The sequence below is a fragment of the Stegostoma tigrinum genome, chromosome 27 (assembly GCF_030684315.1).
Source record: "Stegostoma tigrinum isolate sSteTig4 chromosome 27, sSteTig4.hap1, whole genome shotgun sequence".
NCBI classification, from domain to species: Eukaryota; Metazoa; Chordata; class Chondrichthyes; order Orectolobiformes; family Stegostomatidae; genus Stegostoma; species Stegostoma tigrinum.
Genome location: NC_081380.1, coordinates 26,033,082 through 26,059,395, shown reverse-complemented (window position 1 = coordinate 26,059,395; position 26,314 = coordinate 26,033,082). Strand labels below are relative to the sequence as shown.

Here is a 26,314-nt window from a genome sequence, read left to right as displayed (position 1 = left end):
ATATACAATGTAGCCTTATTTAAGCAGTGGTGTGTGTACGTGCGTGTGTACGCGTGTGTGTGTGTGTGTGTGTGTGTGTGTGCACATGTGTACGTACACACTCGGGGCAGTTTTGCCCAGAGAGAGCCCTTGATTGGCTTTCAATTTACTATTTATTGAGGGTTTAGCATTATTAACAACCACTTGACTGGTTCTTAGGCAAGTGGAACCCTGTATGTGGAAAGTGTAAGAGAAATATCTATCTTTAATAAATAAAAAGCAAGCACCTGAATCTCTCTCATTTGCTCTTTCTCTACAAACTCACCCCCCAGCGTGTGAAGGTGTAACAGAAAAGCTCCTGGTAGCTATTTCTACTGAATATTTTCTGATAAAATGCCTCATTCTGCAAATTCCCTCATTGACGTGAAAAAGAAAACATCTTCAGAGACACTAGAAGGATGAATCTTCTAGCAGTGAATAGAAGATGGAGAATTGACAAACCACAACCTAATTTCCTCATCAAAGAGGCAAAAGGAATTGAACCGAACTGAAGGAAAACCTCTCATTGAAACCTGTAATCAGCTTTCTCTGAGCCCAGGAACCATTAACTGAACTGTGATGAACTTTGTCTTAGTGTTTCTTCTTATTTATTATCACGTATGACTTCTGTCATTAATCTAGAGGCCATAATAGGGCAACTAGTCAAACTTTTCACTCTATTTTTCATGTAAAAGTATGCATGACAATAAAATTCAATTCTATTCTATTTTATTCAGTGACCTGGACTAATGCCAGAACTGTACTTTGCATACTTTTTTGTTCCTCCTCCGTGTGTACTGTTTGTCATGTCTCTTTGTTAAAATTCCCATGCAGATAGAAACACATACAGGAGGGGTGAGTTCAAACTGCGGATTTATCTCTTTAGTCGTTCATGTTCCTTGCACGCCAATGCTTAAAAAACTGACTATAATAAGGTGTAGAGCTGGATGGACACAGCAGGCCAAGCAGCATCAGACAAGCAAGTAGGCTGACGTTTCAGGAGAAGTGTCTAGGCCTGAAACGTCAGCCTTCCTGCTCCACTGATGCTGCTGGGCCTGCTGTGTTCATCCAGCTTTACACCTTCTTATCTCAGATTCAGCAGCAACTGATTACGATAAGTAGTGATTTCCTTGTTAACAATAAAAACCTGTTCTCCATTTTTTTTTAAACTTGAATAAGGTATTTGGATAAAATTGGGCAATTCAGTGGCTTAATCCAATTCTTACATTTGTGGTGACTCTGGGAATAAGCAGGGCTTGATTTTGAATGTACTATCCCAGGGAGGTGTGACAGCAACAGCCACATGTTACCTTTAACAGAGGAAAACCATGCCCTGGTACTTTGTAACAGTGGTCTCACAGGGGATAGAGTCTCCATTACTGCATCATGCTGTGATGACCATTATCGCAATATCTGCAAGCAGTCGTTAATTCTAAGCAGTGAATATAATTACTGCCACTATCTGGACACTATAGTTTTTTATGTCCTTTTTTCTCATATCCCTACTTACATTTAAGATGCTGTGATATTATCCATTAATTACTTGAATTATTGGATTCAACCACATTAATTCATTTCCAAAAATCATGTGTCAGATTGTATTCTGCAACTGAGACAGTGCTGCAGTGTTAACCACTGCACTCAACAGCCAGAATGGTAGATGTATTCATTGGTGATAGATTTACTGAACTAATTGACATTCACTGCAGCAAATTAAAAGCTTCTTGATTGCTTTTTAATTATCTTTAATAAGCCTTTAACTCATACTAATTTGCTAAACGGTATAACAATTTGTCATTTTGCCCTGTTGACATTTAAAATGCATCGTACAAATTAGGTTCATATGAAAGGTGCACTTCAAGACAGCAAATGCACAGCATTAACCTCCTTTGGAGGGGAAGCCACTTTTCTGCCCACAAATTAACATTGCCTGTGCCTTTGTAATCATAATCTGAGGGAAGACGCAGCAGGGAAGAAACAACGTTTTTGTAGTAGCGTTTATTTTTAATTCATAGTTGCTCTTCAAATAATAAAGCAAGAGTCAAAAGGAAATATGTGCTTCATTGTAATAATATTTTCATTGACCAGAAAATAATACTTCAAAATCTGCCTGAGTGTTAAATTCACTGTTTGTGCTGAGACAGAAATACGTTGTCTATAATTTCCCATTTAAAAGGCAAATGTATTTTGTTAGTTCTACGTGAAGTATAATAATTATTTGCAGTTTAATCTTTGTTTAAGGGAAGGGGAGGAGGTCATTCATCAATCAAAATTAATAGAAAGCCTTTCAGGGATGTTGTGAGATAAATTGCCAAGCAGATTGAAGGAACATAGGGCATATCCAAAATAGGTCATTCCAAGGCAAGCCTGCATCTAACCACAATTCTAATAAGGTGAGTACTTGTGCATTAATGAAACTTAATTTTTGTGAGGAGGGAAGAGAAATTAGAATCCAAATGAAATAGAATACAGTTGAGGCACTTTAATGCCGATGAATACTTTGGTAAGTAAAGGGAAGACCGTATTGGTATTTTCAGAGACCCTTGCCTTCAAATACTACTTACGGATGCAAAGAGGAAACGGCAAAAAATCTAGCCTGCTATTTGTATTTTAACTGTAATGTTTAGATACCCATTGTTCTGTGCCTTGGAGGATATTTACTACAAAATATGTTCAGTCTCCTAAAGGAAGATAATAGTTACATCATCAGTCTTCTGCAAATCCAGATTATTATGAAGAAGTAAAAATATCACCATAAAGTTACTCATTAGTATTTGGGTGATTTAGCTCCATGCAACTTAAATTGAAAATGTAACTAAAATGACCCATGCTCTTCAAATTAAGTTTTATATAAAGCCAAAGAGCATTCCAAATCTCTGAATACAGCAATGTAGGTGTATTCCAATTAATTCCAAGTAATTTATTGAGAATCAGTTTTAGATTCAGAAACCTAAAGCCATCAGCTAGATTCCGTTATACCTAATGTTAATGAGATAATCTTTCATAAGTAGAAATACGCTGGAAGTAACAATTAGGCCAACCGTACTTGGCATTATTAACATGTTAATCAACCAGTTCCAATAACCGCACTTGCCAGGTTAAACATGAAAATCGGGAAGTTTCTGTCCTTTTTTCTAAAGCTTTATAAAAGCAGCATCTTACCATTTAACTCATCCCATAAAGGTAGTGATACTGTGAAATTGCTGTAATGATGCAGATTAAACATGCACAAATCTGCAACAATTTATCACCCTATTAATGGCATGGTTGAGATAACAAGGTGCAGAGCTGGATGACCACAGCAGGCCAGGCAGCATCAGCTGAGCAACGATGCTGACTTTTTGGGTCTGGACGCTTCTTCAGAAAAAGAAGGGTCCAGGCCCGAAATGTCAGCTTTCCTCCTTGTCTAATGCTGCTTAGCCCGCTGTATTCATCCAGCTCTACACCTTGTTATCTCTGACTCTAGCATCAGCATTTCCTACTATCCCTGAATGGAATGATTGGGTTTTTTTTTGCCAAAAAATCCTCCAATATTGGAAATAAATTTTTGAAAGTTTGGCAGCTCATTACTTCAACACACAAAAACATTAATTTGGAGCAAAAGGAGGCTTGTTGAGCCTGCTCTACCATTTGACAGGACTATCTCTGATCTAGTTATGGCCTCATTTTCCTGTCAACATGTGTACCCTTGTGACTTACGTCAGCCAAGAACCATCTAGGGTACTTAAAAATATTCAATGCCTTTGCTTTGCCTCTGTTTTTTTGAGGAACAGAATTAGATCCTTGGCCCCCTGCGAAGACAAAAAAAAATCTCCTCACCGAGTTGATTGGACGAGCGTTTAGTTTTAAACTGTCTCATTCCAGTCTGTCCTATGAGGAAAGCAAACATATCTCATCTTCCACCTGTCACTTCAATCAAAATTCTATATTTCAATAAGTTTTCAGATTTTAGTTATTGCTGGAGTTTTTAAACAGTAAAAATAATGTTTCATTCTTCATCACATCTTTTGATCCTGCTCTTTGTTTTGACATTTACTGAAATATTTGTTATGACATTCTTTGAAATGTTTCAACATGCAATTTCTGACAATGATTCTTGTCTCCTCATGAACAATTTTTCAATCTGATTGGTTAAGAAGCAGCATAAGACCCAGATTCCCTGCAGAGGGCACTGGCTAAGGCTGTGGCCAATTGTAAGTGCACTGGAAACAAATTTATAGCACTGGGGAAGCAAAATCCAATTCATTGACAGTGAAAGGCCATATGGCATGTTCATCAGCTCTGATGACTTCTTTATTCACCAAAATTAAGCATTATTTTGAATAACCCAAGGCAATCGTAGGCATTCAAAACAAATGATCAGCTGAGTCTGTGAAATCTGACTGAAAACCAACAGTTGAGTGGAGATCAGTTTCAGCATTACATTTTAATTGTCTGATCTGTACTGTTGCTGGAAACCAATAACCCAAAACATTGTCAAGCAGTGATAAGACACCGCATATAATGTAATGCAGGACTAATGATAGCTTTGTTGTGTTTTTCAGCCACACACATAGGATGTTTCAGAGATGAATCAAAGGAGAAAGCTCTGAAAGGAGCGGTGTTTTATGACTTTCGAAAAATGACAGTTTCTCAATGTCAAGACAGTTGTGCAGAAAGGTAAGGCAAAATCTCACCGCTGTCACATCTGTGTTTTATAATCTGTTTTCTATCCCTTTTTTTGGTTACTCTTGTTCCTTACTCTTGTTCCTCAGCGATTTATGCTTTGGGGCCTGCTGAAATGATGTTGGATTAGTTAGTAAACCAGATTTTCTGAAATGATTTTTGGATCCCCTCTTCTCCTTTCAAAATTTCAGTGCTGAGCACTCTGCCAACAACGGTTAAGACTTTCACATTGCAAGATGCCCTGATACCAAACCCCATTTCTCAAGATGGATCTAGGCCCGAAACGTCAGCTTTCCTGCTCCCATGATGCTGCTTGGCCTGCTGTGTTCATCCAGCTCTGTATCTTGTTGTCTCGGATTCTCCAACATCTGCAGTTCCTATTATCGCCCTCAACTTTCTGATTGGGAGTTGAGCACTTAGCGATGCATTGCAACAAAGTGATTCAATTTGATGGATTTTTCATTTTGGGCTGAATGATTAGAAAATTTACTTGACACAGAGGGATAAAAATGTAAGAGCAAAGGTGGACCACAATTGTTCTTCTAGTTTTGAGGAAGGGTCACTGGACCCAAAATGTTAACTCTGTTTTTTCCTTCACATATGCTGCCAGACCTGCTGAGCTTTTCCAGCAACTTATGTTTTTGATACTGATTCACACCATCTGCAGTTCTTTCGTTCTTTGTTTAGTTGGCCTCTTGAGCCTGTTTTGAAAATACAAAAGCTTGAACATACATACCAACAGCGTCAAGAACATCTTCCCCACTGTTAGGCTTCTGAATGGACCTCTCAAATTTCAAATCTAATGTTAATCTTGCTCTTTGTGCACCTCCCTTACAGCAGTAATTTTGAATTTCTCACTCTATCCATCAATGAACTTTGTGTGGTATAACGTGCCTGAACTGTGTGCAAACCAAAACTTTTCACTATACCTATGTACATATGACAACAATAAATCAAATCAAAATCCATCATTTGGTAAGATCTTGACATGTCTGAATGGGAGTTCAACTCCACTCTCCTGTCTCTTCATCCCCACCCCGCGAAAATATTCATTCAATCAAAAACCTGTGATGCTCAACTGTGAAAATATTCAACAACAGCCACCATTGCCTTTTATGGGAGAGAGTTCCAATATTCGAGAACCTTTTGAGGGATGCCTCATTTTGAAACTGTGCTGCTAAGCTCTAAATTCCAACACAATGGGAGGATCCTCCAAGCAGCCACTTCTTCAGTGACTAGTCCCCCCCACAACAAACCGCCCGTGCAGAATCTCTGAGATGAAAAGGTTGAATATGTCTCAGTTTGAACTGTCTCGACTTCAGCGTGGTCAGCAGACTTTTCTGTCTGAGCATCTGAACCCTGCTGTCAGGCCTAAAGAGAGGTCAAGACCCCAGACAGTGTGGGAAACAGTCACTCACCTGTGATTCTGCACAAATTTGCGCATTAATGATCAGACTTATGAAAGGTGGCAGACAGGCTTTCAAAACTGGAGGACCAAGAGCAGGGAGCAGTGAGCTGTGGCAGGTACGTCAGGCCTTGGGTGCTCCCAAAATGGAGGCCCATTTTTTAAAAATTTACTTTTACAAGGAGGTTGTGTGTGTGTGTGTGTGTGTGTGTGTGTGTGTCACTCAGTCTGTTGCCAAGCCCAGTCTGACTAGAATGATGCCCCCACTGCCCCTCCAAGCCTGCTGCCTAACAGAAGCTGGAGACAGACTGGAAAATCGCAGTTAGCCTTTGACAACAGGCCTTAAAAAGCCTGTAAACCCAGTGAGTTGGCACTTGGGAGGAATGTGTATACTTACCCTTTTTACCTCACTTGGTGAGAAAGATTAAGGCTGGGAAAACGAAATACCAGCAGGTAATGTACAGCTCTAACCTAGAAAAACAAAAAACAGTAAATCTGGCAAATGAGCTATACCAGTCCAATTTCTGTTTATACTTCAAAATGGAGGAGCGGTATAACTTGTACCTTTGTTTCAAAGTCTTGCTTGTTCTTTAATTGTTTCCATCTTGTACACCCACCACCTCTGTTCCCATGTGTGGCAGTCTTTAGGATCAGAGCATTTTTAAGCACTGTCTTCATCGTGTTACTTGGTTTGCGATCTGAATCGGATTTCTTTTTACAGAGGTTACCTGTACGCTGGTCTGGAATATGGTGCAGAATGTTACTGCGGAAATCGAATTACTTCAAGCAGTGCAAGGCAGGAGGATTGCAACATGGAGTGTAAAGGGGAAAAGCGCACAGTCTGTGGTGGAGTGAACAGATTGTCAGTGTACAAAGTAGAAGACCTCCGACCGAGCAACAAACGATGTATGTCTCTTTTCTTGGAATTATTTAAAACAATAGCACAAAGTGTTGCTTTTTAATTTTTCATTAATTGTACACCAATATGGACCACAACCTCATATAATGAATATTCCTCTGCACGAAGCAAAATCATTTACTCCAACCAATGTATCAAAGTTCTACGAGAAGTGTTGGCTGTGTAGGGTTTGAGTGTTAATGGAACCAGGGTAAAAGCATTTCAGAGGGGTAGGAGAGTAATCCCTACCCAATTGTTTTCCAGTATCTGACTGGAACTGACCTGCTTTGAAGGATAATTCTGTCTGGTACACTGCACCCATTTAATTTGACAGATTATTGTGCTATTCTGGGTCAAATACTGCATTGGCAACTGACTTAGCCTTTAGAACCATGTCAGTCCTGCCAATGTCCTCTTTTAAATGTGCACTAAGCTGACCATGTGTACAGCTGCACTTGGAGCCCTCCCCAATCCCGTACCATCTCTGTTCAATGTTATTTGATGATATCACCATTAAATTTTCAAGTCATGTACTTTTGACTTTGCTGCCGCAGAATTAATTCCAAACAACATCCTCTCCATGGGACTGAGGATGTACAAACATGCCTGCTGTTACATGGTGGTTCTTTGCTGCCTCCTATGGTGGACCAACTTGACCTGCAAACAAATTGGAAGAGAGCCGGGGAGTTTGGAGCAAGGTGTTTGTTTGATCTCGCTGCCACAGCTGAATAGTGGGGCTTGCAGCAATGGGAAGTGTGTGAGGGAGAATTAGAGCCTGCTGTCCTTCTTCCCACATCCTGTGTTGTGGCCTCCGCATTGCAGTGGAGGACCTCGGGACTCTATCTCTTCTCTCTGGCCAGCTGCACCTGTTCCTTCAGATTTTTTCCCCACTTGATAAGCCTTTCCCAGCCACTTGCAATAACTAGATTCCACCTCCCCTTTTAAGTTGCAGGTTATCATTCTTTGATGTAAACTTCAAATAAATTTGCATCCTGATTTGTTTGCATCACTCCTTTCAAGGCAGGGTAATATTCCCTGTATCCAATTATTTGCCTTGTTAAATTTCCCTACCCGTTTACATGTTGCCCTGACTGCTAGTCACATTTTCCTGTTTTATATACCTATTGATTTGCTTTTTAAACCTCTGTTTATTTATAAATATGCACTTTGTATACCACAAATATAGAGTTTATGGTATGATTACATAGCCTCAAAAATCAGAAGGATGATTACTTCTTTAAGGGATTTTTCAACCAAAACCCAAATGATGTATCCTCATTGTGTCTATAAGGGTCCCTTTGATGAATCAGCTTCAGTTCTTTTTCATCTGTGTCATTGGCATTAGTTCCAACGTTAGCTATCTATCTTGTGAGAAAACCTTTCAAAATAACTATTGCAGATTTTGGTAGGTCTCCAATGCTTTGTCACTTCCTCTTCCTGAAATAATCTAATTGGATCTAAAGAAAATGTAACCTTTGCAAAAAATGGCAAGAGTGCACATTAGTCACTATATTAAGGTGGGCATAGACATAAAGATGTTTAATTTTTCAATAATCATCCAAAAATGTAAATATTTTGTTTTTATTATGTATAGGACAAGTGCAATCCATATTAGTCTCTTCTGACAAAAGTGTGAAAATAAGATGTAGGAGCAGAATTGGGCCATTTGGGCCATTCCTCAGCTCCATTCTCCTGCTTTCTCCCCATAATCCTTGATTGTGTTACCAATGAAGAACCCGTCTATCTCTGTCTTAAATACTCTCAATTACTTGGCCGCCCCAGCTCTCTGCAGCAATGAGTTCCCCAGATACATCACCCTCTTGCTGAAGAAAATTCCAACTCATTTCAGTTCTAAAGGATCATTCCTTCACGCTGAGGTCATGCCCTCAATTCTTTGTCTCTCCAACTAGTGGAAACAACTTCTCCACATTCACTCTACCGTGGCCTCTCCATATTCTGTAAGTTTCAATGAGGTTACCCCCCACCAATCCTTCTAAACTCAGTCAAGTAGAGACACAGAGTTCTCAACTGCTACTTATACTTCAAGCCCTCATCCCCAGGATCATTCTTGTCAACCTCCTCCTTCCTTAAATATGGGGCTCAAGACTTCTTTATACTCCAGATACAGTCTGACTAGAGCCTTCTACAACCTGAGCAGTCCAGCCCTGCTGTTGTATTTTAGTCCACTTGTAATAAATGTTAACAGTGAATTTGCCTTCCTAACGGAACCTGCATGCTACCTTCAAGAGAATCCTAATCTGGAACTTCTCAGACCCTTTGTTCTTCTGATTTTCAAAGCCTTTCCCTGTTTAGAAAATAGACTACATGGCTATTCTCCCTCCCAAAATGCATAGCCTCACATTTTCTCGCACCGTATTGCATCTACCACTTACATGCCCACTCACTCAGGCTGAAAAAGTCGTTCTATCTTTGTGTCACTACCCGCCTCTCCAGCTGTCTTTGTGTCATCTGCATTTTAGCAAAAATGCCCTCCGTTCCTTTGCCCAAATCATTAATATATAACATGAATACATGTGGTCTGAATGCTGACCCTTGCAGAACTCCACTAGTCACTGACTGCCATCCTGAAAAATATCCTTTGTTCCACTCTCTGCCTTCTACCAGTCAGCTAATCCACTATCCATGTGAGTACCTTGCCCCTAACACCATGGGCTGTTATCTTTCTCAGTAGCCTCCTGTGTGGCACCTTGTCAAAGGCCTTCTGAAAATCCAAATAGATCACAACAAAAGTGTACCTTTGATTACTCGTGAACATAGCTTTGTTTACATGCTGGTCGAACTGTGCTCTCTGGAGGTGGCCCAAGCAATAGTCTCTCAAATTGTATATGTATTTAAAACAGTCAGTTATCATGTGAGGGTGGAGATCAACACTTACTTCTGTATCAGGACATTATAGTTAAATTACCAGAGGGAAGTTTAGAAGATTTATTGCTGTAGCCTTCTTGAAGGTAGGCCCCAATGTATGAGAGGCTTCAAATATTTCAACCCACACAGTGATGTAAGCAAATCCCAAGACAAAACAAAACAACTAAACTAGAGCCAACATCAGTTCTATTTCACAGAAATCTTGTGGCCAGAAAGGTTGGATTTAGTGATCAGTTTCAAAGTGATGGAACTGATCAGTGACGTCAATGAAAATTGAAGACAAAGAGAGTGATCTATGTGGCATGGTTTTCCCTACTTCCTGAGCTCAGTTTAAAATCTACGGTTATAATCTCAATTGAAGGTAATACAAGTCAGATTCCAGAGTGGAATCTGGCTTGATAGAGTGTATCTGCAGTATTTTTATTTTTACTGTGAACTCAACCTCTGAACATATTCACAAAAGGCTGCCAATGTATTTATTTACTCATCAAAAGAGACAAAACACAAACTGTATCACACTTTACAAAAACACTTGACAAACATTCAATAAAGAGTCACCCCTATTTCCATGCTACAGCTTCTTGCTGAGCTGGCATGATTGTAATTGGTTTCCTATCAGTATATTTGTGTGCATTCAACTTGAAACTATTTTTCTCAATGTCTCTTCCCAAGAATTTCTAAACAAGCTGCTAACTCAGTTCACTTCAAATGGATTCCCTGAACTCATGCCTTCAACATGCTTGTAGAACGTGTTCCTTTCTAACACCTTCAGAGCTTCTGGAGGAAGAATCGATTTTCTTTGATCTGTGAGAAACTCTAGATTTCTCTCTACTTTTGGCTGCACGGGGATTGCTGCCAACAGCACATCTGCTGTTATCGGCCACTACTCCCTGCACAAACCTGCTTCTGGCCCCTTCCTTCTCTCCTTCTGGGTGCCGTAAAAAATCTCCCAGGTGGCTTGTGGGTCATTCACCTTAAATAATATAGCATTTCTTAAGTGTTGTTTCACATTCACTGCTCAAGTGACTTTCTGGCATTTTAACAGAAAACAAGTCAGATCTTCCCAGAGCTCAAAACTAAGTTCCATTTTTTTCTTCACTTTAGAACCCAGCTTCTCAAATATCAATAAAGCATTTTGAACCTATCAAGGAATACAGAGCAATGATTCCTACTAGAAGAAAATGAACATTTGCATGTGCTCTAAAACTGTTGAAACTGCAGTCTATGTCAATGGACCTTAAATAGAGTAATTTGGAATGAGGACTGATTGTAGATGATCGTACTCAGAGTGAAGCATTCGAGAATGTTCACAGCTTGTTAAATTCATGTAAAGTGGCATGCAGGCATCAAATGCTGCTTTCTCCAGAGCATGATACAAACAAAAATAGATCTTGCCGCGTATTCTGAAATTTTTAGCCCCCAGCAGCTTAGAGTCATTGAGTCATAGAGATGTACAGCACGGAAACGGACCCTTTCATCCAACTTGTCCCTACTAGGTATCCTAAATTAATCTAGTCCCATTTGCCAGCATTTGGCCCATATCCCTCTAAATCCTTCCTGTTCATATACCTATTCAGATACCTTTTTAAATGTTGTAGTTGTACCAGTTTCCACCACTTCCTCAGGCAGTTCATTCCGTACATTCATCACCCTCCTGCATGAAAAAGTTGCCCCTTACATCACCTCTCACCTGAAACCTATGCTCTCTAGTTTTAGACTCCCATACCCTGGGAAAAGAACTTATCTGTTCACCCTATCCATACCCCACATGATTTTATAATCACCTTCCAGCCTGCGATGCTTCAGGGAAAATAACCCCAACTTATTTTGTTTCTCCCTACAGCTGAAACCCACTGGGAACATCCTTGTAAATCTCTTCTGCACTCTTTTTGTTTAACAACATCTTTCCTATAGCAGGGAGGACCATTCATTCTTCCATTTCAATTGGCATGTTACCTTTCTTAGCACACACTCCCTGACTTTAGAACTGATTTACAGGCAGCCAGCCTCTGTATGGGTTTTTAGTGCACCGGGTCTTTAGTACTCACTTACAGGCTACCAGTCTCTGTGGCTTTGGTGCAGAGAGACCTGTCATGGAGGGTGGAGAATTGAACAGCCCAAGGGCTGGAGATATATCTGTGAAACTGGGCTGTGCCAACCACATACTTGCAGCATATGATAGCATTTTAAGCAGTAAACACACTGCTGTGCTTCAAACTAATAGCTGTGTGAGAGTTAAAGAGCTGTATTCCTTTTGTAGAGTTGAAGAGAACCACAGTTGGTCAAGAGGTACTGTCCCTACTGAATCAAATGGCAGGCCTGATCCAATATCCGGTGTTGACCATGGCCAATCAGACTCTTGATAGTGCCAGGGTCTGAGCATCCATTTCCTTACAGCCTGCTGATTAGACCACCAGTCAGTCCCACAGATTAAACACAGCCAATGTCGGGTTTATATCAGTCGGCATGCTGTAGAGACATGGATCCAGGATTGGGCCATGTTCAGTCAGGGCTGTCCTGTCACAGTGGGGCGGGGAGCTTTTCAGTCAGATTGGTCAGTCAGGAGGAAGGCCATGGAGTCCTGGGCCAAGGGGAAAGCCATTCTCTACATAGAGACAGCCAGATGCACATATGTTATGGCAACCATGGTACTATTAGTACTAATGGACTCTTCTGTCCTTTTTCTCTGCCTAGCAAATGCCTCTGACAAAGCTGCATGCTGTTCCTGCACCTGTCTGTGCAATTTGACAAAGTGATTAATGGCCAAGACTATAGGATTGTCTTCTGCTTGAAACTAAACTGGTACCTGACCTCTAGCCATTCTCTGCATGACAGAGACTTGGGATGTTTCTTTCTTTATCAGCTGCAGATCACTGGTTTGTGCTCCCAAACCTAATGTAGGAAGAGTTCCCACTGAGGTGGAGGGTGTAAGTGAAAACATTACTGTGCACCCCCTGAGGGTTCAGTAGGGTACCCTCCTCCAAGGCGGAGATGGAGTTTAGGGTTTCTCCTGGCCTTTTCTTACCAGAGGTTCATTGAATGCTGTATATGCCTGTGTTAGACAAGTGAGGGAATTAGTTATCTGGGGTATAGAAGCTTGTGCAGATTAAGAATATTAGCTCAGTTAGCACTAGGAGAACGCCACAGCACAATGAAGTTCAATGGATCAGGTAGCCATTGAACTGTTCCTGCTCTCTCATGATCAGTCATAGAACATTGAACATAGAACAATACAGTGCAGAACAGGCTGTTCGGCCCTCTGTTGCGCTGACCTATGCACTGATCTAAGCCCATCCCCCTACACTATCCAGTCATCATCCACATGCTTATCTAAAATGTCAATGTCCTTCTGCAGCCAGTTTGAGAATGATTTCCTTGTAGTGAGTGGGCAGCAAGATGTTCACCACCGCCTCTGGTCTTGACCCTCTCAGTCCAATTACAGGTCAGCTTTCCATGCAGTGAGACAAGATAGACTTGAGTCCAATGAAAATGCATAGAAGAGCAGTTTGCAGTGATGATGGAGCAAGCGCAGTTGTGAGGTGTCCCAGTGAGTGAGTGGGGAGCATACAGGGTAGGAAGGTTGAATGATTTGTGAAGATGAGATGGGTGATAGCCGCTGAGTGGAGCAGGAGGCATGTGATAATGAGAATTTTAGTCCACGAATCTTAGTGAGATGTACGTGCAGGGTGAAGTTAGACCAAGTGGTGGCCCTATGAGTGGGTTTCAACAGAGAAAATAGCAGCATGTAGCTGTGTGGAGTTTATAAGGTTAATGTCCTTTCACCCACACTACTGGCATTTCTGCTTCATTCAGGACCACAGGGCTGCTATCTATGCTATCTAGGTCAAGATCTTTGTATCATTAGCCACTGGAGAGGCCCCAGAGGAGTCGCGAGTACCTAATGTTGTTCAAGAAGAGAGATAGGGATAATCCAGGAAACTCTGGATCTGAGAGTCTCACATTGGTGGTTGAGAAGCTTTTGGAGAGAATTCTTTGGAACAGGAGTTATGCGCATTTGGAAAAACATGGCCTAGTTAGGGAGAGTCAGCATGGCTTTGTGCAGGGCAGGTCATGTCTCACTAAATTTAATTGAATTTTTCAAGGAGATGACAAAGGTGATCGATGATGGTAGAGCAGTGGATGTTGTCTACATGGATTTTAGTAAGGCTTTCAACAAGGTCCCTAATGTTAGACTCATCCAGAAGATTAAGATGCATGGGATCCATGGTGACTTGGCCATGTGTATTCAGAATTGGCTTGGCCATAGACAGCAGAGGGTCATGTGGAAGGGTGTTTCCCAGGCTGAAGGTTTGTGACTATTTGTGTTCCGCAGGGATCTGTACTGGATCTCTGCTGTTTGTGATATATATAAATGACTTGAATGAGAATGTAGATGGGTGGGTTAGTAAGTTTGCAGATGATACAAAGATTGGTAGAGTTGTGGATAGTGCAGAATGTTGTCAAATGATACAACGGGGTATAGATCAGTTGCAGATTTGGGCAGAGAAATGACAGATGGAGTTTAATCCAGGTAAGTGTCAGATGCTACATTTTGGGAGATTATATGTGAAAGAAAAGTATACAGTTAATGGCAGGACCCTGAACAGCATTGTACAGAGGACTCTTGGTGTTCAAGTCCATAGCTCCCTGAACGTGGCCACACACGTAGGTGCGGTGGTAAAGAAGTCATTGTGGCATGCTTGCCTTTATTAATTGGGGCACTGAGTACAAGAATCAGGATGTCATGTTGCAGCTTTATAAGAGTTAGTCACTGCAGAAGAAATTTACCGGGAAGCTGCCTGGATTAAAGGTATAAAGAGAGGCTAGAAAATCTTGGGTTATTTCTTCTGGAATGACAGAGGCTAAGGGAAGACTTGATAGAAGTTCGGAAAACCATGAGATGCACAGATAAAGTTGATGGTCAAAATCTTTTTCCTGGATTTGAAATGTCTAAAACTAGACGGCATGCATTTAAGGTGAGAGGGGGCAAGTTATTCTACACAGTTATAGGAGCCTAGAATGTGTTGCCAGAAGTGGTGGTAGAGGCAGATACAGTAGGGGCATTTTAAGGGGCTTTTGGACAAGCCCATGATTATGCAAGGAAAGGAGTGATATGGACCAAGGGCAGGCAGAAGGGATTAGTTTAATTTGGCGTCATGCTCAGCACAACATTGTGGGCTGTATTGTTCTATATTCTATTTTCTATGAGTCCAGGTTTGCTTGGTTCGGTGGTGTAACCTCTTGTGGCATTCAGCTGGAAAAAGGACAGCTGTCTTCTCCACCACCTTGTCCCATAGCAGCATACCCTCCCCACCCACCCCCGCCAAAGTCCCCATCCACAAAGCAAGGCGTACGCTTTCCTTTCTGTAACAATGGTGCAGTGCCATGATGTGAGACCCTGAGTTGGTTTTCAGTCTCAGAAGTGGCATGCAGCTTGGTCTTTACTGTAGTATCATCAACATGAAAGTAGTCAAGTAGTGCCGCCTCTTTTGCCAAGTGACTCCATGAGATGGACACCAAGAGCCAATTGTATAATTAATGAGCTGAAGAGCATAAAGAAAGTTTGTCCAAGCCACGACAAACCAGGCACCATGAATCTCACTTGACAAAACACTTGAAGCACAAATGAGAAAATTCCACCCATTATCCTCAGAGCAAGTAAAGTCAAAGAAAATGCAGAAAATTTTTTTTTCAAATTCTGAGCACTATAGTTCTAATAGAGTAAATCAGGAATGTAGTTACTACTGGTGGGTGGATCAGTGATCAGAAAATATGGATATAAGATAAATGAAGAAAAGGAACAGTGGGGAGAAGAGAAGAAATATTTTTGCACACATTGTAATTCTGGCCAAAAGAGAAGCAGATGGAAGCAGATTTGTGTAAATTGCAATAGAGATTTGGAAAAATCCTTGTGAAAGAAATCTTGGTTTTACTATGGTAATGGAAGTGGCATTGACACAGTGGGCAAGTCAGCATCGTTCTGAGCTGTACTCTGCTATGAAAACTCTTGTGACATTGACAGAGAAAAATTACAATAAGTGAGAAAATATTGCCTTAACATGAGCTGCATGACATTAATCATTTCAGTTATGAAATTAAATAATGTGAAAATTCTGCCATGTCTTTGAGGCATTATTCATGAAATGACTCATCACAGTGACTTAATGGTCCAAATCTTACTTGAAAATAATGGTGTATTAATGACTCAAAGCTATTATCAATGTGCAAATCGACTAACAAATCCGTATGACACTCTCTGAATTGCAATGCCCTCAAACTTACTGATGAATTTATTTCTTCACACAGATAGCTTCTTGCTTCCCAGTTACTTGTACGAACTTTCTGAATTTGTGCACTGAGTTGCCAGTCAACCCATTGCACACAAAGTTAGAGTCATCAACTAAGAATAAAAATTCTTCTTTAATGATTTGTTAATTGTTAAAGCAATGCCAATCAATATTGTAAAGATTTTTTTTCAAATGACATTATTTTTCTTACTACTACTTCCTATATTTTTCTCTTGATCAAACACTGATTTCCCTCTGAGGAATGGTCACTCATCCTGAAACATCAACTGGGATTTCCCTCCACAAATGCTGCCAGACCTGCTGAGCTTTTCCAACAACTTCTGTTTTTGTTACTGATTTCCTTCACTTTATTTACTTCTCTTTGTGCCTAATGCACATTGTATTCACCCAATCTCTCTCATCCTACTCCTCTATTGATTCTTCTTCTTCAATCCTTCATTCCTGGTATATGAAGACACAGTTTACTGATTCCCCATTGCCATTGCCATTATTATTACACACTTACAGCAAGCTATTGCACCAAATAGTTTTCAGCTTGTAGGAAAAGAAAATGTCAAACCAATATCTCAAGCACCCCTCCCGCAAAATTTGCCCTATTTCCTGATGAGTTCTATGCAATATGCATTACAGACTAAAGGAGAGTTGATACAGGAGTATTGATTTGGTGACCATTGCTGGCCAGAGAGGCAGGGAAAACAAATGTTAATGCATTTTGAAATGATGGTTGGAAAAGAACCTTCTGGCAGTGATTTGATGGTGAAAGAGTTTTGAATATTGAGTGTTAAGATTATGTATCATATATGAAAATGTATAGTACTGTGCATGCAATACAACAACGTCTGTCACAATATAATTCAGTCTAATAATACCCCACTACATATTACACATTAGAACACATTTTATTGATTGATATTCTATGCTGTTGTTACATACATTTTGAAACCACGGTCAATTTTGTTGTTTCCTGATTAGCTCCTTTTCCTTTGTTCAGTTCTAATAATAGTCTTTGTCTTTGGTATTAAGAAGAAAGATAATGTGGGGCCTGACTCAGATTCTTCTGTAATGAGGGGGAGGGGTGAGAACAGGAGTATATGAGACAGAAAGAAAATTCAATGGATTAGTAATTGTATTATGCAATATCGTGACGAACACATCAGATCATGATTCATCGATCAATTATCCTAATAACAGTAAAAAAAATTATAGACTGACACCTTGCTTCCCTGCAATTTGGTGCACTTAATTTGTTTTTCGCCCTCTTACTTTGTTTCCAGTTATTTCATTTCACTGGCATATTGCACTGATGACATGTAGTCATGATCTTCTCCAAAGATGTAACATCAAATTACAAGGCTCTTTTCTTATTGCTGTTGCTGCATATTATCAACTTAGAGTTTAGATGTTATTTTTACATCTTGTGGCACGTTGAAGCCAGCACAGCTCTAACAATGATAATGGGAACTGCAGATGCTGGAGATTCCAAGATAATAAAATGTGAGGCTGGATGAACACAGCAGGCCAAGCAGCATCTCAGGAGCACAAAAGCTGACGTTTCGGGCCTAGACCCTTCATCAGAGAGAAGGGTCTAGGCCCGAAACGTCAGCTTTTGTGCTCCTGAGATGCTGCTTGGCCTGCTGTGTTCATCCAGCCTCACATTTTATTATCCTACAGCTCTAACAATGTCTGAAATGCTGTATATCGGTAAGAGAAGTAAGTTGTCAGATTTGATGGGTGTAGACACAATCCTTGGAAAGGTCCTATGCTTGGAACAGCGGGAGGGAGACCAAAAAAGGATCACAGTTGCAGATTTAAACAGCAGCAGTCATAGGACCCAAAAACATGAACAGTGCCTTCGGTGGCTTGATGGGTATTGACATTAAGAACTGCACTAACCAAATGTACTGGAAAGAAAGATATGTTGAGGATAATCAAATCAGCCATGATCTCATTAAATGGCAGAGCAGAATCAAAGGGCTGAATGGCCTACTTCTGCTCCTCTGCATTATTGCCTTGGGCAGCACTCTGTAATCCTTGATAGTCCCAGCCCTAACCTCAACAGCATTTTTATTTTTCAGACATTGAATATCTAGTATGCCTTGGTGGTGAAACTGAGGAATGGACCCTCCTGCTCATTTAACATTGTAATGTTGAACTTGTACCATTTCCAGGTTCAGGTCTTGGTATTGTCATTGGGAAGCTGTAGAGGTCTTGGAGTAGCACAACAGGGTAAGCACCAGAAGCAATGAATCTCTACCTCTTTCCTGTTAGCTCAATCTGGCAACTGAGCAGCCTCCGAAAAAAGCAACTATCCCTTTCTAACACACACACCTTTATTAACTAGAAGCTGAGCACCACTTATGAAGAAGACATATATGGTAGACTGTGTGACTGTTCTACACGTGCAAATAGGTTTTACTTTAATTGTATAAGACACTGTTTTGACTGCATTTGGGGGACTGCATGTAGTCCTGAACCTCTTGTGGATATACTTGCTACAGAGGGGTTCACCAGACTAATTCCTGTGATGGCATCATTGTCCTATGTGGGGATTTGAGGAGAACTCCCCTCTGGACTTGAGAAAGACGATCTCGTAGACACATACACAATTCTTAAAATGACTAAATGCAAAAAAGGATGGCCAGGAGTTCTAGAGCTGGGCACGTGAGGACAGACTTCTTAACTCAAAGGATGGTAAATCTTTGGGATTGTGTAACTTGTGGCTGTGGGAGCTCAGTTATTAAGTAAGTACAAAACAACTTGGTAGATTTCTAGTGACTAAATTCGTTGAAGGATCTGGATCTAGTACAGGAATATGACATTGAGGTAGATGATCTGATATGGTCTAAAATCACAGAAGTTGCTCAAAGCTCTGAATGACCTCTTTCTGTCCTGTGTCCTAGCTGAGATATCATGCAATTGAAAAGCTGTTTCTCACTCATGAACAAAGCAGAATTACCTCTCATATATTGGTTGTGCTTCTGGGCTAAGCATTTTTTCTTCAGATTAAAGACTATGCCATGACCCTGTCTCTTCATTCCAGTGGTCTAGGTGTCACAAGTCCCAGCACTGTTTGTTTGAAGTCTGTTAAGGAGTTTACCTGTTATCTAGCCTGGGAATTCTCCACCATCTAAAAGGTTAACTGACTACTCAACTTTGTGTTTGAGGAACTTGTTGGTACAGATTATCTCCACTACAAAGTGATTAACATGAAGCTCTTTAAGATGAGTTGGGGAGAATGAGGCACCTTGTAAATATAATTATTTTTATTACCAGCACAATCTGCCCAGTTTCTTTATTGATGTAGAATGGCTCAGAAATAGCCACTGTGCCAGATGCCAGTGAACTTTCAAATTTAACTCCATATGTACGATTGAAAACTTTTCATGATTCTGAGAGGCACCAGCAATTTTTTTTTGCTGTTGTGAGCAACCAAACGAACAAATATGGGTTTAGAGAGACCTTGTAGGTTTATTTTTCAATTACTCGTCACACTATTGTTTGAGTTGTAACCGTACTGGAGAGGGGTAAGAAAAGCTGGTTTTGTTGGGTGGGAGGTGAGTGGTGGCAGATCATGTGATGAAACCCCCAGGAATGTCTCCATCTTACCTGAATGTGCTCTGCATTATGTTGGCCAGAAAAAGCCAGGACTACCACTTCACACACTGAATAATGCAATGACTGAGATAAAGGGAAAGAAGAGGCAGCCTGTTTTTCCAGAGAATTAGATTTGTGCATTTAATCTACTCTACTGTACTGTGCTGAGCATAGCATGTAGGTGACTCTGCATTTTAAAACCAGTCTCAACAGATCAATTTGGAATGCAGAGATCTGTGCAGGATCTTGATTAGAAGCAGAATAATGTTATCCTTTTTCAGGCACAATGATCTGAACTTGCAAATAATAGCTTTAAAATAAAATATACTCCCATGTTGATTCAAAACAGTGTATGTATATAATAAAGGGCATCAAAGGAATTGTTAGACAAGCTAAATCAAAGGAATTATTTTAAAATGAGGTCTTAAAGGAAGAGAGGCAGCAGAAGGACCTGCGAAGGGAAGTCCCAGATGTGAAGGCTGAAATCTTTGTGCAGTAATTGAAAAGAAATGGGATTCATAGAATTCTGACATGAAGTAAAAAGTGTTGGGTTTCCCTATAAACATTTTTTGTTACGAATCAGACGAAAAAGGTTAGTTTCTCCTCAACTTTATTCGATGTTCCCGTTCCTTATATAAGAGACAAGGGTTAAATGATTGACACTGACACAGAACAGCCTTTTGCTGACAGTGGGTTTATGCTCTGCCACCGAAAGAAATGCCAACACCTATTGAATGGCGTGTTATTTGCCCGGAGACGACTCTTCCATTCCCTCGCTCCAGCAAAAATCCTGCCTCCATGCACTGCTGGCCAGTTGCACCACTGGGATCAGCGGCCACTGCTGGGTCTACAGAGTTCTGGAGACCACAACCTGTGGGGAATGGCAAGGTCTCGCAGTGACTTGTGGAGGGGGTAAGGGGTTTGTGGGGAAGGAATACCCTGGAGGCTCATACCTTGCCTGGTGGGGGCACCCATCCTTGAAGGGCCAGTAATGAAGGTACCACCGCGCCCTCCCCAAACAGCCCTTATGTAGCCAATAATTGGCCACTCAAGTGCTTTGTGGTCAGGCTGGCAGGGGAGAGGTATGCAAGGATGGTGATTAAACCTGCCCAGGGAATTTTACTGGACCTTCTGCCTACAAATCATCAGTTGTCATACAAATAATGCATGTCCTTCTGGAAAGGAAATCTGCCGTCCTTACCCACACAACTCCAGACCCTCAGCAATACAGTTGACTCTTAATGCGTCTGAAGTGGCCGGTCAAATCACTCATTTTAAAGGCATTAGGGATGCGGAATAAATGCTGACTCATCCAGAAATGCCCAAATCCCATGAACAAATAAAATGAACTACTGTGGGGTCCTTTAGGATTCTACCTCTACTCTCTAGAAAGCATTACTATTGAAGTTTCTGTTATATAATTTTAATGCAAACAAAATGTAATCACCAACAATAAATAAACTTTATTATGTATTGTTTGATAGCCCTCTTTTTAAAACGAACAATAAATTATTCCAGTACATGGCATATTCCTCCACAGTTCCCTACTGCACTGATTTATTTTCATCGATTCCTTGCACTTTGAGCTCTCCTCTGTTGTTCAACATTCTCGTCCAGCTTTGATGCCCCTTAAAATTTGAATGAAGCCATGAAAATTGAACACAGATCCCTTATAAAAAGTGCAGTCAGAGCGTGTTAACAGTATTTTCATAATTGTTAATGAAAAGAATGAAGAGACCTGTTTAATTATCCTGTTATTCTGCAGATGCTTTGCATATGACTGTTAATGTTTCTGACAATCAGGGAAAATAACCTTTCTTTCCCAAAGGAGAGCTGGCCAGGATGTAGAACTGTTTCACACTATGTGCAATATTTGGATAGTCTTGACAGCATTAGTAATCCATTTGCATTTCCTCAATTTTAAGAAGATATTTTCAGCAGAGAGTGGTGCTCTGAAATAATTGTCCTAGACTCATTGAGTTAAAATATGATCATAAAATATACACTTTATATTGCTTCAGATAGGAATGTTCTCTATCGAGGATGTTTCAAGATACCCAAGAATCTAACTGCAACCTTCCCAGTCTACTCAATCCAGCCTAACTTGACTGTTGCTAAATGCACTGAGTTCTGCACAAAAAAGGTAAGTGTAGCCTTTCATTACGAAGAGCAAGAATTCTAATTACATGTCATGTTTGGGCCATTGTTATGGAAGTGAAAGTTTTGAGTTATGTGGAAAGTTAATGAATATTAGAGGTGTGAAATTTACAATGCACTGAAGATTAACTTGCACATTAAGACTTGGTATGATGTTTGGTGGATTTTCCAATGGGAATTGAACTGTTAATTCTGGTGTTGTGGCTTGGGCACAAGCCAGTCTGAAGAAGCCAGAATGCTCTGGCTGGCATCACATGGGACAAGCCTGAATAAACAGCTGGAGATGTTTTGCACGTCAATTTTGCGTCTTTGCGTCTTCACGTCTTTATTTTTAAATCGTGCTAAAACAGCAAATGGACGATTGTTGCAATTTTATTTTCACTTAAACATTTATTTGAATTTTAAAATTCTTTGTTAGAGAAATCACAGTCTGAACATAATATTAAATGCTGCAGAAAGAAACATCCCAATAAACATAGACTAGACATCAATAATAATTTCTTTTAAAAAAAATAGATCTACTGAAAATGCTGGAGAAACTCAGCAGGTCAGGCAGAACTGAAAGAGAAACAGTAAATTTTTTTTAGTCCAATTTGACAGGGGGAGAGGAGGAAAGAGGCATCCCCACCAACCTACCTGCAGCAGATGCATCTGCCCATGACAGGATCAGTAAGAGTGACCATAGCACAGACATTATGGAGACAAAACCTCACCTTCACATTGAGAATACATCATGTGCTTACATTTCAAACAGATGTGGAGGGAGGCGATGACTGAGTGGTATTACCATTGGACTATTAATCCAGAGACCCAGATAATGTTTCAGGGACCTGGGTTCAAATCCCACTGCAACAGTTTGAGTTTAATTTAAAAATAAATCTGGTATTAAGTCTTTATTGATGCTCATGAATCCGATGCCAATTGTCAGAAAAATCTATCTGGTTCACTAATGGCCTTTAGGGAAGGAAACTGCCATCTTTACGAGTTTGACCTGCACATGACTCCAGACCCATAGCGATGTGGTTGACCCTTAACTGCCCTCTGGGAAATTAGGGATCGGCAATAAATGCTGCCTAGCCAGCCTACAACCCTCCTCCTATGAACAAATGAAGGAGAAAAAAGCACCTCAAGACTGGGCATCCGTGAAGTTCTGTAGGCCATTAACTGCAACAGAATTGTACCCCAACACAATCTGCAACATCATAACCCAGCATGTGCCCCACTCAGCCATTACTATCAAGCCAGAGGATCAACCCTGGTTCAATGGAGAGCGCATGAGGGTATGCCTGGAACAGCGCCAGACATGCTGAAAGCTGAGGTTTTAACCTGGTAATGTGACAAGAAAAAAAGGGCTACTTGCATGCTAAAGAACATAACCAGCAAGTGATAGGCAGAGCTAAGTGATTTCACAACCAACAGATCAGATCCAAGAGCTGCGATCCTGAAACATCCGGTTGTGAATAGTGGTGGACAATTAAGCAAATTCATTGGAGAAGGAAGCTTCACAAATATCTCTGTCCTCCATGATTGTGCAACAAGTAAGGCTGAAGCACTTGCAACAATCTTCAGCCAACAGTACCAAGTGGATGATCCATCTCAGCCTCCTTCAGAGGTGATGTGGAGGTGTCAGTGTTGACTAGGGTGGACAAAGTCAAAAATCACATGACAACAGATTATTGTCCAAACTAATATTTTCAAATAAGCCTGTTGGACTATGACCTGGTGTCGTGTGATTTTTGACATCTTTCAGAGGTCCCGAGCATCATAGATAGGAGTCTTTCAATTCCATTCACTCCACATGACATTGATAAATAGATGGAGGCACTGGATATTGCAAAGGTGGTGGGCTTTGACATGCTTCCAGCAATGGTACTAAAAACTTGTGCTCCAGAAATAGCTGTTCCTTTCGCCAAGCTGTTCCAGTACAGCTACAATACTGACATCTACCTGACAATGTGAAAAATTGCCCAGGTATGCCTTGTACATGAGTCCAGACCAGACCACCCCATGTGCCTACTTTTGATCATCAGTAAAGTGATGGAAGGTGTCATGAACAGTGCTATCAAGCAGCACCCGTTTAGCAGTAACCTGCTCGGTGATGCCCAGTTTGAGCTCTGCCAGGGCCACTCAGCTCCTGACTTTGGTTCAAATATGGACAAAATGGCTGAATTCCAGAATTACAGCCCTTGACATCAAGACTGCACTTAACCAAGTGTGGCATCAGGAGCCTTAGCAAAGCTGGAATCAAAGGAACATTGTTGTGGTTGTTGGAGGGAAGTTATTTCACCTCCAGGACATCTCTGCAGGAGTTTCCCAGAGTAGCGTCCAGGGCCCAAACATCTTCATATGCTTCTTCAATGACTTTTCCTCTATCATAAGTTCAGTATCCTTCATGACACTTCAGGTACTGAAAGACCAAATGCAGCAAGACCTGGACAAAATCCAGGTTTGGGCTGATAAGTGCAAAGTAACATTTGAGCCTCGTGAATGCCAAGCAGTAAACAATCTCCAAGTATAGCTTCTTGACATTCAATGACATTGCCATTGCTGAATCTCCCACTTACAACACCTTGGATATTGCCAATAACCATAAATTGAATTTGGCAAGTCACATAAATGAAATGGCTGTAAGAGGGGATTAGAGGATTGCAGTGAATAACTAACCTCCTGATTTGCTGAAGCAAGTCAAGAATATGATGTGACACTGTCCACTTGCCTGAATGAGTAAAACTCGAAATATACTGAAGAAGCTTGATACCATCCAGAACAAAGCAACCTACTTGATTGGCACTATATCCACAAGCAATCACTCCCTCTACCACCAATCCTCAGTAACAGTGTGCATCATCTACAAGATGCATTGCAGAAATTCACCAAAGCTTCTTTGATTGCATCTTTTAAACCCACGCCAATACTCTCCAGAAGGACAATGACAGCAGATACATGGGAATGTACCACCTGTGGGATTCCCTCCAAGCCACACACCGTCCTGACATAGCAATACATCAAAATATCTTAACTGTATCAAGGTCAAAGTCATGGAACTCCCTCCATAACAGCATTATGGGTGTATCTACACCAAAAGCTTGCAGTTGTTCGAGAAGACAACTCCCCATCAGGTTTTCAGAGGGAACTGAGAAGGGCCCAACTGATGATGTGAATGAATTTTTAAAAAAAGAAATAAAATACCAATGTTAGTATTTGAGATAATAAAGTAATTTTACTTTGTGAAGTAATTGGCTTTGCGATGCACAATAATGAAAACTTATTTAACCTGTGACTATAACCTCGCAAGTTTATTCTCGAATCAATATACATTTCAACACTTGCAAATTTCTATTAAAATTGCCAGTTAGATTATTCTTGAAATTTTATGCAAAATACAAAGACAATAAACCTGTCCCTCAAATGATTTTTCATTAAGAGACACATGCTATTATTGTCAAGACCTTGTTTTTCCATTTGGGATGCTAACAATGAGGTCAGTTAGATAAATTGTGGGCTAGGAGCAGTAAGTACAATACAATTATTAACAGAATGATGTTTCACAAGTTACATGTACATGTGGCCACCCATATACAGGAACTGGAAAAATATAAAGGTAGGCATGTATGTTCTCAGCCACCACTATAGAATCTGCACGCTGATTATTAAGCAGTTGACACAATAAATAGCATAACATTCATGGCACAAAATTGTTCATGTCACCTGATTTATGGATATTGCTGAATTTCTCATGAGTCAGCTTCTGAGCAAAGAGTGAAAATCAAGTGACGTTAACTGCAAATGTTTGTGTGTAGTGACATTCCATTTGATGCCAATTGGTGACAATAGTGACTGTTGATGACCACTTGGGATATCAAATTATAGCTATGTGATTATAGCTTTTGACTACAATTGATGCCAATTGACAACTAAAAGATTGGAGTTCAGTGCAAATTAAGTGAGATTATGCTTGCATTTTTCGTATTGAGAGCAAATGAAAGCTGTTGAAAAGACATATTTTTGAAGCACATCAATGCTTCTGGTAGGGGAGTTAGTCAGTCTGACTTGAGGCTGTGACAGGGCTGCAAAAATTGGTCATTATATTAGTTAGCTGTAGAGAGGAAGCTTTAACCAGGACTTGGATTCTTAGCTGAAATTTCATGGGGTGAGTTCTAGCAGTGGGTTGGGGGAGGCATATCTAGAGACCCATGGTTCATACTTAGCAGCCTCCTCCTTTTGAACACTTTGATTCGAGCATTCATCGGCCGGTTAACATTGTGAAGAGGGATTCATGCTCAAATGGGCAGCTAGGTTAGAACAACTGGGGAGGATATGGGAAGTGAAGCAGAAATTGGTTCTGGTCACCAATTTCAGGGCCTCTTGTCTGCCATTCAGCCT

At 40.6% G+C, this 26,314-nt stretch overlaps 1 protein-coding gene across 3 annotated transcripts in view; it reads left to right on the top strand.

Moving 5' to 3' along the window:
- Positions 1 to 26,314, top strand: part of wscd1a (WSC domain containing 1a) — a 132,553-nt gene that overhangs the window by 86,544 nt on the left and 19,695 nt on the right. For all 3 annotated transcript variants that reach the window (XM_048557620.2, XM_059655415.1, XM_059655414.1), the window contains 3 exons: positions 4,563 to 4,677; positions 6,810 to 6,994; positions 21,796 to 21,917. In XM_048557620.2, the coding sequence (XP_048413577.2) occupies positions 4,640 to 4,677; positions 6,810 to 6,994; positions 21,796 to 21,917 (345 nt within the window). In that variant the 5' untranslated portion in view covers positions 4,563 to 4,639. The remainder of the gene's footprint in view (positions 1 to 4,562; positions 4,678 to 6,809; positions 6,995 to 21,795; positions 21,918 to 26,314) is intronic.